General features: G+C 41.9%; 3 protein-coding genes across 4 annotated transcripts; 1 reads left to right on the forward strand and 2 right to left on the reverse strand.

Annotated features, from left to right (window-relative positions):
* Positions 1-2,632: 2,632 nt before the first annotated feature.
* Positions 2,633-8,479, reverse strand: gpat3 (glycerol-3-phosphate acyltransferase 3). Its single transcript, XM_083886476.1, has 13 exons — positions 8,426-8,479; positions 7,625-7,826; positions 7,477-7,543; positions 6,171-6,465; positions 6,012-6,086; positions 5,851-5,940; positions 5,493-5,586; positions 5,274-5,389; positions 5,146-5,201; positions 4,983-5,068; positions 3,745-3,873; positions 3,568-3,647; positions 2,633-2,966 (listed from the first exon to the last, which is right to left on the reverse strand). Exons 2-13 carry the CDS (start codon positions 7,766-7,768, stop codon positions 2,858-2,860), a joined length of 1,341 nt encoding a protein of 446 aa, XP_083742602.1. The 5' UTR covers positions 7,769-7,826; positions 8,426-8,479; the 3' UTR covers positions 2,633-2,857.
* A 357-nt stretch (positions 8,480-8,836) lies between these two features.
* On the forward strand, positions 8,837-11,669 carry abraxas1 (abraxas 1, BRCA1 A complex subunit; the record flags this gene model as incomplete). The annotated part of the gene is made up of 9 exons (XM_083909815.1): positions 8,837-8,924; positions 9,680-9,770; positions 9,894-9,930; positions 10,015-10,081; positions 10,161-10,357; positions 10,455-10,574; positions 10,956-11,040; positions 11,185-11,296; positions 11,368-11,669. Exons 1-9 carry the CDS (start codon positions 8,844-8,846, stop codon positions 11,667-11,669), a joined length of 1,092 nt encoding a protein of 363 aa, XP_083765941.1. The 5' UTR covers positions 8,837-8,843.
* A 305-nt stretch (positions 11,670-11,974) lies between these two features.
* Positions 11,975-13,405, reverse strand: mrps18c (mitochondrial ribosomal protein S18C). 2 transcript variants are annotated; one of them, XM_083898628.1, is made up of 6 exons: positions 13,319-13,400; positions 13,077-13,123; positions 12,909-12,992; positions 12,687-12,744; positions 12,165-12,224; positions 11,975-12,078 (listed from the first exon to the last, which is right to left on the reverse strand). In XM_083898628.1, exons 1-6 carry the CDS (start codon positions 13,377-13,379, stop codon positions 12,002-12,004), a joined length of 387 nt encoding a protein of 128 aa, XP_083754754.1. In that variant the 5' UTR covers positions 13,380-13,400; the 3' UTR covers positions 11,975-12,001. The 2 variants fall into 2 exon arrangements, with proteins under 2 accessions (XP_083754754.1, XP_083754755.1); XM_083898629.1 differs by lacking the exon at positions 13,077-13,123 and having other exon boundaries at positions 13,319-13,405.
* Between the last annotated feature and the right edge of the window lie 741 nt (positions 13,406-14,146).

Raw genomic sequence — 14,146 nt, forward strand, 5'->3', positions numbered from 1 at the left:
GTTGTAGTTTTATGACTTTTACACTAATATTTATGTTGTAGTTCTGTGACATTTACTCTCATTTTTATGTTATAGTTTTGTGATGTTTACTTTACGTTATTGTGTCACCGTGTTTCCATAGCAACCCGAACTGACGCCCCGAGTTTTGAAAGTGGAAGATTACTTCGCACATGAAGATGGATGAAAGAATAATTTTTGGTATGTGAAGGCCACCGTAAATCCTAGATACTTTTGAGCACAGGAGTTCTCAGTCTCACCACTAGATGTCACTATTGATTTCCACCTTTAGGAAGCGGAAGTCACGTAAACAGAATAATTTATTATCCAAATAGTTGACGAGTAATCGGTTAATTTTCGCCTCTTTAGGACATTTTTTCTGTCTGACCTTGTCAGGACCAGGAGTCCTCATGGAGACCAGAACCTGGTCCTAATGAGGCAGAACCTCATATCTGAGGAACCAGAGTCTTTAAAACTAATGTAAACGTCCATAAATAAAAACTGAGAATATAAACTCTGACCTCCAGGTTGTGATCTGATTCACCTGCTGCTCAAACAGGTGTCATGTGACGACGCCTCATTGAGATTATTTTATTTGACTAAACTTCAAATATTTAATAATCTGAAGCTAATAAAGATAATTGAATATCAGATTAGATAATCCCTGCTCTGACAAACCACGTGTGACTGTTTAACCTGCACAGTCGTTTACTTCTTCATTGCTAATTGATTCATTACTGCAGTTTCTTCTTAACTAGAATATTATGTACTGTATTATTAGTGTCGTGACGCATAAACAAACACTGACGCAACACAATTGTACCATTTAATCTAATAATCCCTTCTTTCTTGAGCCATAATATATACACATATGTCATTTACTTTTAAAGATAAATTCTCTGATAAATATATTTTATCATATTGTTTTAATCATTTTTTTAATAATAATTTTAATGAGTTAAATGAATTTCTATTTTTCTTTACTCTTGTTTTTATTTATAATTGTATTTGATTCAAAACGTTGACTTACTCTGAACAAACCTATGGAGACGCAGTGTTTTAAAGCAAAAAAAAAAAGTTAATTTCCAACACATATCATAGATTAGATTAGAAGAATTAAAGCTACTAGATTAGAAAGTAGGATTAGAAGCTTTAAAGTATTCACTTTTGACACTAAAACATCAGTTTGGCTTTAAAATGAAGCTGCAAATTCAAAGATCACATTTCACACATTCACATCTTGAAATATCGACAGAGAATATAAATACTTTAATGAAAACAGACATTAATACAGTTAATGACATAATATAAGTATAAACACTTCATAAATGACCAAACAGCAGAATCACAGATTAATGATTTGACCTTTTTCATGATGTTTAAGGATGAATTAATGCATAAAAACATGTTCTAATATCCTCCAATCAATGGTTTGATTATTATAGTTTATATTCAGACAGTTTAGTGTCTATAATATAATATAATATCTAATAAATACAGGCTCAGTCATGTGATCAAACATAAATCCATGTGCTGCTGTGATGACGTTGGTCCTGTGATGAACTCGCACATTGATGGATTTATTCTTTATGAAAACGCTTCGTTGTTTTCTTGCTGCGTCACAGTTTGACTGATTTGGTCGTTGATGAGTTTTTAATGAACTTTATTTTATTTTTCCTCCAGACGCAGCAAAGGTCTCAGCTTTAATAATAGTTATTTGTATTATTATTATTGTTATTATTAGAAGTAAAAGTACTTCTTCTAAATGATATCAAATCTGCAATAATGCAACATGAGGTTTTTCCTTTATTATTTAGTTTTATTTATTGTATTATGTTAGAATAAATAATATATTTAATGTATTTGCTGGAGAATAACGTAGAGAAGAAGATGAAAGTGTCCTGTTTTCTGTTGTTTTTAACCAACCTTGACATTTTATTGTGTATTATCTCAACATTGTGTTTATTTCTGTTATATTGTGTGACAGCTATGATTTGTCTGTTGTAACATTGTTATGCTGCCCTCTAGTGGCCAGGTTTTCTCCTGTAGACGAGATTATAATCTCAATGATGCTTTTTTTTTTACCTGGTCAAAAGTAATATTTTAATTACTATTATTACTAAACAAAATATAATTTTACATAATAAATTAGCTTAAAAGTGAGAGTTGATAAATGAATGAATCGTGTTATTTGCGTTTGGTTTGTAAAGTTTGCAGGTCATGTGACTTCTTTAGACCTTAAATCAATATAATTCAGATGCTTAATTCACATTCAGATCAGAGACTGTCAAAATAAAACAGGATTTAACAAAATAAAACACACAGAAGAGATCAGGTTTAATTAAAAAAACAACGTATTTATTAAAAATTAAACTAATATGTTCATATAATATATAATAAACACATGTGTGTGATGCATGTATATTATATGCAGTAAAAAAAGACACTTTATAATTAAATGTGTAATTGAATAATATTTAAGCAGATTTAATTTCTCATTTTTGATTTGAATTCTTCCACTGTGAAACGTTCAAATGTAAATATTATAATGTAATTCATCACGTTTAGAAAAAACTTGTTTTATGTCATATTTGAACTTCTTTTTGTGTTTTTTATTTTTATAACTTTCCCTCCCTTCTCTCTACTTCTTCCTCATCTTCTTCGCATCTTTCCTGAGTTGTCGTCTCGATGATGACTGACGCTTGTGTTCTGATGTTTTCATGAGGTTCGTCTGAAACTCTTTGATCATCCATCCGTTTTTCATGTATTTTAACAGCTGTCAGACGCTGCCACCTGCTGGTGAGAACACACCACTGCGTGCAGGCTCTATGAAGAGCTGAACCACAGACCGGACTCAGTCTCAGTCCTCAGTGTCTCTGTGATTGAGTCCAGTGATGAAGCTGCTGTATTTCTTCTGCTGCTCCTCCTTCAGTGAGTCCTTCACTTTCCCTCTCTTCAGTCCTCCGTCCCTGAGACGACGACAACAAATCACCACGGCAACATCAGGTAAGAAACAGTACATTTCACAACTTAAAGCTCTCAATAAACTGATGAAAAACAGGAAAAACCTGATTTTATCCACTTAATAAAAGACTCACCGAATAAAATCTACATCTACTTAAGTCTGTATATCTTTTATATATATATTAACAGCTTTATCTCAGTGTTACACAGACTTTTCTGCCTTAAAACTGAACTTTTTGTCACTTTGTAAACCGCTCACTCTCCCACACCAAACCCCATAGAGAAAATGACCGATTTAACGTCACAGCACACAGGAGTTGTTGATCCACTGCTGCCTCCATCACTGAGTTCACACGTGTTATTTTGTGATTTAGGAGTTTGAAAACCTTCGTTCGGATTTACCTCAGTGACACAAAGTGACCACACGAGGCAGCAGTAGCCCAGCAGCTATGTGAGCTAAAAACAGTGGTTTTCTGTATGGGGTTTGGTGAGAGGAGATGCGATTACAAGTCCCTAAAATCAGTTTCTCTGGTATCTCCAGTGTCATATTTAATAATATTTTAGTTTTCCACCCCTGTAATCAGATTAAGTAATCAGATTACTCACCAGTCCAGGTCCAGTAATCCTCCCCGCTGAGCGATGACAGACTTCACTCTGTTGGCGAACTGTGCCGCGTCCTCGCCGTCCTGCTCCGTCGCCATAGAAACGCACCAAACGTCACTCACGTTGTCACCATATTTACACGGATTCGTCGTGACGCGGCGTTAGTGGGCGTGGCCTCACCTGTATGGTCATCGGGGGGAGGTACCACACGTCGACGACGATGGCCCAGCTCGTCATCATTCTCAGCAGGTAACTCACCATGTTGTATTTGCCGCTGTTCCAGAAGGCGTCGCCGAAGCGAGGGTCGTACTGAGACACAGAGGGGGAGGAGTCAGAGGGGAGGGGGGCGGAGCTGTAAGTCAAACGCCATATGGTCGCATTTCTCACCTTCCTCACTACCTTTCCTCCTAACCCTTCCTCCTTTCTACCTTCCTTACTTCATTCCTTCTTTCCTCTCTGCCTTACTGTCGTTTCCTTTCCTTGCTCTGTCCATTCCTTCTTATCCTTCCTCCTCTCTTCCTATCTCCTATCTTTATCCCCATTTCCTCTCTTCCTTCCTCCTTTCCTCTGTCTTCCCTCCTTGCTCATTTCTATTCCTTGCTCCCTTCACCCTCTCTTCCCTTCCTTCCTTCCTACCTTCCTCATTGTCTTTCCCTCTTCCACTCCTCTCTCCCTCCATTCCTCTCTTCCTTCCTCCTTTCCTCTCTGCCTTCCTTCCCTCCTCACTGTCTTACCCTCTTCTTTCCTTGCTCCCTTCATTCCTTTCTTCCTTCCCTCCTGCCTTTCTACCATCCCCATTTCCGCTTTCTGCCTCCTTTCCTCTCTGACTTCCTTCCTTCCCTCCTCATTCGCTTTCCCTTGTCTTTCCTCGCTCCCTTCATCCCTTTCCTTCTTCCTCTCCGCTCTACCTTCCTTCCCTCCTCACTGTCTTTCCCTCCTTTCCTTGCTCCCTTCATCCCTTTCCTCCTTCTTTCCTTCTTACTTTCCGCTCTACCTTTCTTCCCTCCTCTCTGTCTTTCCCTCCTCTTTCCTTGCTCCCTTCATCCCTTTCCTCCTTCTTTCCTTCCCGCTCTACCTTCCTTCCCTCCTCACCGTCTTTCCCTCCTCTTTCCTCGCTCCCTTCATCCCTTTCCTCCTTCTTTCCTCCTTCCTTTACACTCTACCTTCCTTCCCTCCTCACTCTTTCCCTCTTCTTTCCTTGATCCCTTCATCCCTTTCCTCCTTCTTTCCTTTTCTCTCTACCTTCCTTCCCTCCTCACAGTCTTTCCCTCTTCTTTCCTTGCTCCTTCCATTCTTCCTTTCCTCTCTACCATCCTTCCTTGCCTCCTCACTGTCTTTCCCTCTTCTATTCCTCGCTCCCTTCCTACCTTTCCTTCTCTCCTTCCCTCCCTGGTGTGCTACGTGTCGTGACCTTTAACCTTGATAGTGACGGGGTGGATGGTTCCTCCGATCTCGAAGCTTCCTTTCTTGAACATCATGACGGACGTGTTGTTGACGCAGGTTCCTGTTTTGAAACACAAGACGCGTGATGGCGTGATGATGTCACCGCAGATCACATGACCTGGAGGAAACATCACTGACCTTCAGGAAATATCAGGATGGGAAGTTTGGTCTTGGCTGCGACGTGATCTCTGAGCCTGAGGAGACAGAATCACGTTTAGCTTAACAACGTTAGCGTCGGAGCTCGGGCGGCGAGGTCTGCGTCTCACCTGCTGGTGACGGCGTTACGGTCCTTCATCTCCGAGCGCTCGAACCAAACGTGAGGACACGACCTCACCATGGACTTCTGCATGAGCCCCATCAGGCCGCCGTGGATCTGACCCACCTGAGGAACGACAGCGGGGGCGACACGGGAAACGTTCGCGTTTACGTCACGGTACCCGTGTGCGCCGCCGAAACCTTAGCCCGCGCCGGCTAACCGTACTCACCATCGCGTAACAGCCGTCGTTGGCCAAAATCACGATGTCGATGGGCGTGGTGTGATTGGCCACGCAGATCCCGCCTTTCTGAGGTTTGTTTTCTCTGCACGTGAGAACACGTGAAGTAGTGCGTTATCGGTCAGAGAATATGAAGACACAACAGACTGCGATTAGACAGCTGCGTCAGGCACCGTCCTGAGATGTTTAGACTCGGAATGGGAGCTGATAACTTTCAGAGAAGGCTGAATAATAAGTGTTTCTCTTACAAGAACCACCAGAGGAAACTACTAAAACACTATTTACCAATAATGTACTTAAAAGTGAGTTATTAGGAAGTAGTTTGAGTTTTAGGCGGTGACGTCCTCACCTGTGGTGGTAGTGGACGGTGGCCGACAAACCTCTGGCACAGATTCTGTAGCAGGTCAGGTGGATGAGTTCACTGAGCCACGTCTTCACACTGAAAGGACAAATACACCTGTGTATAAATACACGTATATACAGTATATATATGTGTGTTTTTCTTTGTACCTGCTCTCAGGTAAAAATCCAATCAGAGTCGTTCCGATGATGAGCCACGAGAGGCCGATGATGGCGAGCGTGATCCTGCAGGGACAGGAAACGCTCTTTATGTTTACGTTATTACATCATCAGGACCTGCTTCCTGTCATGCGTCTCTCTCTCACCGACCTGAAAGGGAAGAGGAGGCCGTATCGCACGAAGACGCCGAGGCCCCAGATGACGGTGAGCCGCAGGCTGATGTAGTGGAAGTTCTGGTTGGTGCGCGTGAGGAGGTTCCAGGAGGCGAGCTCCTCCGAGGAGAAGCGCTGCGTCACCTCGTCGTCCGCGATGCTCTCCAAGCCCTTCTTGTAGAAGTAGAGGGCGTTGCTCAGGGAAAACTCCGCCCCCGCGGCGCTGGAACCGCAGGGGCGCTGCGTCAGCGTCATTTCCTCCTCCATGGAGCCGCCCGCTCGCTCGATGATGCCTGAACGACACAAAGTACACTGAAGACAAGGTGGTTGCCATGGTAACACAACAAGGACAACAATTTATATGATGTGAGATCCTCAAGAGACAAGACCTCTCACTCTATTCTGATTTCTTGGACGTAAACACTTTTCTCTTCCACACCAAAGCCCATTGAAAAAAAGCAGCGATTTTATCCCATGAGGACACAGGAGCTGCTGCTCTGCTGCTGCCTCGTGTGGTGAGTTTGTGTCGCTGAGGTGAATCTGACTAAAGGATTTCAAACACTGAAGTCACAGAATAACAAACGTGAACCTGTTAATGGAAGAAACAGTGGAGCAACAACTCCTCTGTGCCAGGGTGTAAAATCGTCGATTTTCTCTATGAGGTTTGGTGTGAAGACGCGAGCGGTTTAGAAAAGTGACACAAACTTCAGTTTCCTGTCGAAAAATGTCCGTCTAAAAGTGAAATATTGACATGTTTGATTGAATGAGTGGTTAAAAATCTGTTGTCCATGTTTTACAGGAACTTTTGCCAGACTGCCCTTGGCTGCTTTTCAATTCAGGGGGTGAAACAGGGAGGTTGAAGTAAGGGACGTAAACTCAAAAACCCTAAGAAGCTGAATGATAATACGGTGAATCAGCAGCACTCAGAGGATGTAAAGAGTTAAATCCTGACAAAATAATAAACAGCCGTATATTAGAATAAACACATATGACTATTATGTTAATATCATGAGGTGAGAGAGTGGCTCCAGTGTTTCTCAACACAACTCCAACAACCAGCCGCTTGTGTAATCTGCTGTTGCATCATCAGCCTGAGACAAACATGTGCTGTTCCACGCCACACACACACGCACACACACACACAGGGTCAGCATCACATGATCCGTGTGCAGCTGAGTCCTCATGATGTACTCACCACACACACTTCTAATAGGAATCATTATTAGCAATAGCGTTAGCATCCGATACGCTGCTCATCGTTGTCCAATAATCAAAGGTCAAAGGTCATGTGGAAGCTGACTCACTGTTGGGCAGAGGAACAGGAACACCGTGCCGCTCCTCTCGTCCTCTCTGGATCCGGATCGTCGCCCACTAGGGGAACACAGTTACACGGTTGACCTCTGACCTCTGACCTCTGCTGCACAGCACGTGTCGTGAACGACCGGGTGTTACCTCGAGGATTTTGACCAGGACCTGGATGTAGACGCCGGTGACGCCCAGAGAGAGGCCAAACATGGCGGGCATCATGATGAGGAACACCACCACGGACATCCACACCTGGAAAACACTCACCGCCACACTCCACACGTCCTCCATCTCACCGAGAGGTCACCAAGAGGTCACCGAGAGGTCACGTCATCATCTGCAGGACTAACTAATTGTATCAGGAGTGAGACGATTGTTTTACAACATAAAACATGTCGTTTTCATGTTTGTTTATCAGTTCAACAGAAGAAACCCTAACTGTATATTACAAATATCATATTGTATTACATTGTATTTGTGCTTTAAGTAAAAGTACACAGATAAATGTACATATACATAGTACTAAACTGAACTAAAATGGAACCAGACTAAAACATTTTATATAAACTATAATTAAGATACACTTGAACTGAATCCAAACTTAATCTAATCACTGAATTAAAAACAATGTAAATTTAAACTGTGAATAATATACACTTGATATTAACATAAAGTAAAAGTAAATCAACTTTAACGCAAGTTTAACTAAACTATACTTACGCTAAACCTGAACTAAGCTAAATTTAATAATTTACAGAATTTAAATGAAACCAATCCAAACCTAAGTTAAACTAAACCACTTAAAACTGCACTTATTATCTTGAGCTAAACTTAAACTTGACCTAAAACTGAAGTAACCCAAACTAAACCCGACTTAAACTAAGGCTGAGAAACTAACTGACATCTACGTTAAGTTCATTTAAACCAAACTCGGGTGACGTTAAATACCTGGAGCGGATTCTCGTCGTGTGTGAACGGTCCTCTTCCTGACCAACAGTCTGATGACCAGTGTCACCAGGCTGTTTACGTCTAAATTAAACTACGCTACGTTAAAAAAGTTAACGTTAAACTTAACTAAACTCGACACAAACGCGTGTTGTCGAGTTGACGTAAATACCTGTGGTGAATAACGGTTCCTTCCTTCCGTGTGGACGTCCTGTTCAGTCCATGGTTCAGTCTGATGACCCGTCTCGCTGAAGACACGCCCCCCCTCCTTCACGGTCTGTCGCTCAGCTCTGTAAGACACGCCCCTTATCTGTCGCTGCTTCCTGCTCACGCGCCGCGCAGGAGAAACGCAGGATTCTCATGCGGTTATGTGGCGCAGCGGTGACGTTTAGAGCAACGATGTTTGTTGTGAGGAAGCAGCATGGCGGAGCCGTCTGTTCAAATGTCGGGGATTGTTTTAGCTTCTCTCATGTTCCAGCATGTTAACAGCAACTCGGACGTGGTATGTGACATTTTTATGTCTGGCTTTTAAATGAAAGTGTGTTTTTCAGTGGAGCCTCCTGTGGGGTTAGCTTTAACTGTTAGCCAAACTAGCAAAGAGGACAGACGCGTCCCAGCGTCATTTAGTTTAATTAACTTCGATTACTGTGTGAAGTTTTGTTGTACACGCACTTATACTGTGATCTCAATAAATGTGTGTGGACTCGGTGTAGATAAAAGTCAACACAACGGCGTTTGTGCAACTTTTTAGCTTAGGCAAAACGTAAACAATCGCGCTCGTGCACCAGACTGCATTCAAAAATCCTCATATTTAACGTTACACTGGATGCAGACAAGTCTGAGTAGTTGTTGAGTGACGATTAAATCCATATTTAATGAAGCATGTGTCTGCTAATTAATTCGGCATATGTACATTTGAACATTTTACGAGATATAGTAATAAAATATCGTGTTTAAGAAGAAGCGCCAAGTTCCCCAAACATCAAAGTTGAGACAAAACAGGAAAATACAGTGGTGCGTTTAAGTACAATCTGTATTTATGACTACATGAATTAAACTAGATTTTTATTTAACTACATACAAGTAGTTAAATACTTTGTTATTTTGGTTATTAATGATGTATTAGGACATGAACACAACATGAATGATCATGTACTAGCATAGATCAGACTTTATTGATGATGAAGTAATTAGAGTATATAATATACACTATAAACTGCCCAAATATTACATTTAAATGTCTGTGTCTGGCTGCAGGAGGGTCTGGTCCTGGGACAGAGCAGGGTCGACGAGCAGATCACCATCAGTGACTCTCAGGCTGATCACATTCACATCGAGGAGATTTACAGTGAGTTTGTCTCCGTCACAAAGCTCCTTTGATGTAAAACGGCTGATTTTCTCCATGGACGAGAGGCTAAACTGACTTTTATCTTCCATCCTTTATTAATAATAAGACTTTTTTCCTCCACAGATGTTCAGAAATATGTTGCATTCCACGAACCGAACCAGTGAGTCGTCTCTTTTTATGCAGAGTTTTTAAAAAACATGTTTTATTGTGATTTAATCATGTGTTTGTGTATTTGTTTGTGAAGCCTTTACAACAGCGTAGGAGACGTGGACATGGAGGCAGTCAAGAAAATCCTGGCAGACGACAAGCAGGTAAGAATAAAAAAGCAAAACCTTCCTCAGTGTGGTTCGATGAGGATGATGATGATGTCATCATGTTCCACCCCGGCAGCAGAGCGTGATTGGCTGGTACAGACAGAGGAGGAACACGGAGCAGCAGATGACCTTCAGAGAAAAGATCGTCCACGAGAAGCTGAGGACGTCGCTGTCCAACCCTCACCTGGTGTTTGTGCTGCTCACGTCCACCCAGGTGACGTCGATAGGCTCCACCCACAGGATGGAGTACGCCGCCTTCATCTCCCGCAGCAGGTGACGGCCACGCTAACGTACTTATTTATATGTATATTTCAATGCAGATTTATTTTTCCTTATTTTAACTTTGTCGTTTGTTTCTTGTTCTTTGAAGTCACTTCCTGCGCGTCCCCGTGCTCGTCACTAACCTGGGTTTACTGGATCAGCTGGCGTACTGGAACGCGTCCGCTCCGTTTTCGGCCACAGGTTATAACCTCGCCATGAAGAAACACGGGTACGATGGAACTCAGCCACTGTAATTTTTTTAAGGATTCATGTGGTTGTGTGAACTCCTTGAAAGTGTCTGGATTTTAATGTGGTGTTCAAGGTTGAAAAGGGCTTTTTAGATGGAGGAACAGAATAGGCCGACCTGGACCTTTTGTCATAATTATGTCACCATGATTATATTTAAAACATGGTGCCATCCCCAATACTATTGTAAAAAGGGTGAAGTAGTTATTCATAATTACACCACACATGTAATGTGCTGGAAAAGCATGAAAACTGACCTTGACTGGGGTTGAAAGGTGTTTAAAGTTGACCTTAGTAAACCCTGACTTTGATTGTTTACACCTGTGATTGTTGTAGCACACTCCTCTCATTGTGTCGTCTCCAGGTCGAGGTTCTTCTCGACTAACGGACTCCTGAGAGAAGTCAACGAAATGAACAAGATGAACGAGTCGCTGCAGACGGAGCTTCAGGTGAGCGAGAGGAGGAGAGAACTCTGACTCTTTAGGACATTTTCTGTCAAACATTGACCTTGTCAATGGAGACCAAAACCTAATTTCTTAAGCTAAAAATTTGACTTGAGATAAGATTTGTGTGTGTGTTTGTGTGTTGGACAGAAAGCGTGTGCAGACGTGGAGGAGACCGAGCGTCAAGTGGAAAAGCTGCAGGCAGAAGTTTCAGCTCTGAGGAAAAGAATTAAAGAAAAGAGGCGGAGCAAAGATGGAAAAGGTGGGTGTGGCCTGCAGATGTTTCTAATCACTTTGGTATAAATTATTGATTATGTGTGTGTGTTGTTCCAGAAACCGCCGCCGCTCCCTCAGAAGAGAAAAACAACCTCCTGTTGCACGACGCCGTTAAAGCGCTCTTCCCGTGCTCGCCGCTGTTTCACACTCAGACTGTAACCCTCGATGCATTTCCTGTTCCGGACGGCTGCTGCAGCAGCAGCAGCAGCAGCAGCAGCAGCTCTGGGAGCAACGGACACGTTTCCATGGTGACGCAGACCAAGTCTGACGGGCCAAACTCGAGCACGGCGACGATGAACTGTCGGCCGAGGGAGCCGTTGGCGAGGAGGAAGAGGAAACGCAGGATCAGCGAGTCGTGACGTTCGCTGAATAACAGTGTTGCGCTAATTTCACTCGTCGAGGACATGATGTCATCAAACCTTCAGGTCGTAAAAATGTTCAGATACAAACTTTTACAAAGTGGTCAGTAACGTTTAAGAAATAAAGCTTTTTACTTGTTTTTGTTTAAATTTAAAGTCTCCACAGATGCTTTTCACAGACGCTCCCTGGATGGAGATCTAACTGTGACACGATTGGGTTTTAACGGTTATTTTTCTGCTCGGTGTGTAAACAGGAAGTGAAGCCTGACACAAAATTACACATAGCAACTTTACTACACATGATTATTACACATTAAATACACACACACACATTAACCGTGGTGTTTGACGTTGAAGATGGCCGGGTCCCTCATGAACTGTGGGTGTTTGTGAGTCACTGACATGAACCCTGGAGAAGAGAACGACACGGTCACTTCAACGTCTTTCAGTTTAGCGAAAATACAATTTGTCCATCAGCAGCAGAAACATATTTACCCATCGACTGAGCTTTCTTGATGGCTTTGGACACTTGTTTCTGTTTGATTCCACACAAGCCTAAAAAACAACACAGAGTGGAGTTGGTACCAGAGCTATTGTGTGTACGTTATGCTCTTATTGTGGTAACTGAAACACAGGACATCGTTATTATTATAGTGTGTTTTCAACATAAGTGAAGTCCAGGAAGGACAAAACAAGCATTGGCCACTAGGGGGCGAATCTGCCAGTTTAAAAAAATGCCTCTATTTGATTGGAAAATGGAAAATTAGCCTCTCACTTTATTTGATTTATAGCATCAGTAAACAATATCCCTGAGGAGTTAATGTTCTTAATCATTTGTTTTATGTCTTCTCCAACAGAAAATGGTGTCAATTTAGTAAATCGTGGTCAAATTTAGAGGAAAATTATAGATATGCACAACAGGAAGCGGTGGAAGTGTGAACTCCCAGTTACACAAGATTGTTTGGTTTAAATACAATCTATGACTCCATGCAGTTAGAAACACACAGCTGCGCTCACCTGTGATGTGTCGGCCGTAAATCCGTCCAGTGTGAGGCGAGACGAACTGGGACAGCAGCTGTGGAGACAAGGACACAGGTGAGACAGGAAGTGATGGACAGTGAGGACATAAACAGTGATCACACGGAGCTGAAGTGAGGTCACTGTATAACTTCATGATAATGTTAATTATCCACATACTGATCAGAAACACACGTGTCCAGGTGTCTCTCACACACTCACCTGTGTATTTTTAAAGTCCACCTCCACGTTACAGAGGGCACAGCCCTTCGGTGGCTCTTTGAACGGGTTTTCCATCTTCACGAGCTTTAAACACAAACATCACATGGTTTAAATAACTCATTCATTTTTAAAAAAAAGCAGGTTACTGTAGTTAAATATTTCACGCACCACTTCATCTGTGCTTTGGACCACGTTCGACGTCAAACTTCTAAAACCTAAAAAAAAAAAGAAATGTTTATTATTCGTGACATTTTCTGTATTTTCACATGCTGGCTAAAGTTAGCATTAGCAGCTGCTGTGACAAGTGAATGTAAACTTGTATTTAAAACAAGGAAACGACGGATTGTTACGTGACGCAGCAACATTTGTGACACATCCACACAGATGCCGGTGCCTTTATTTAGTCTCACCTGTGTTTCCCTGTTGGAATAAGACAGATTTTAACCGCTGCGACATCCGCAGAGAAAACATTTTTGACCTGACATAGGACAGGAAGCGGTCCGACACTTGAGAGCGTCCGTCTCTGACTTTGTACTTTCTAAAAACACTAAGTTCCTACCGCTATTTTTGTTACCGGAAATATACAGCAACGTAAATTAAATCTGTGTTTTCAAGCAATATTTCATTCTATTTTACTTGAATGTATTGTTGCTTCACGTTTTATGTTGTTTTATTTCTGGCATGGGTGTCATTGGTTCCGCTTTGGGTTTCAGGAAACGATTAAATGTTACTCACGTCAAAGATTACGAGAGGACAAATCATAAATCTGACGGTATTTACGGAAGTGGCTTCACGTTATTCACAAAATAATTTACGAAATATAACATGTTAACGTTGCGTCGTATTACAGTCCTTGAATAGTAATATATATGACTCAAATCGAGACTTTTTGCGTTTTCGCAGTTTGCTTGCAATTAAAACATTAGCGAAACAAACAGGTGGAAACGGTGCTGTGTCATTAAAGTTTGCTTTTTGTAAATAGCCGAAATAAATGATTATTTTTATCACATTATTAGCAATACTACAACTTAAGTACTGACAAATATGAACAAAGTATGTCATTAAACCGTTAGCTCGCGAAAGCGGAAGTGCGGGTAGGATTTCTCTCTTGCGCTGACGTTGTTGTTGACAAATTTAAATGTAACGCGCTCTCTGTATTTCCGTTTGTCTCCTCTTCAACTAAAGCTACACGAGAACGAGCGGTGTGTGCCTTTTAAATGTTTTGCGGACGATTATGA

Source organism: Microchirus variegatus (assembly GCF_963457635.1).
Source record: "Microchirus variegatus genome assembly, chromosome: 1".
NCBI classification, from domain to species: domain Eukaryota; kingdom Metazoa; phylum Chordata; class Actinopteri; order Pleuronectiformes; family Soleidae; genus Microchirus; species Microchirus variegatus.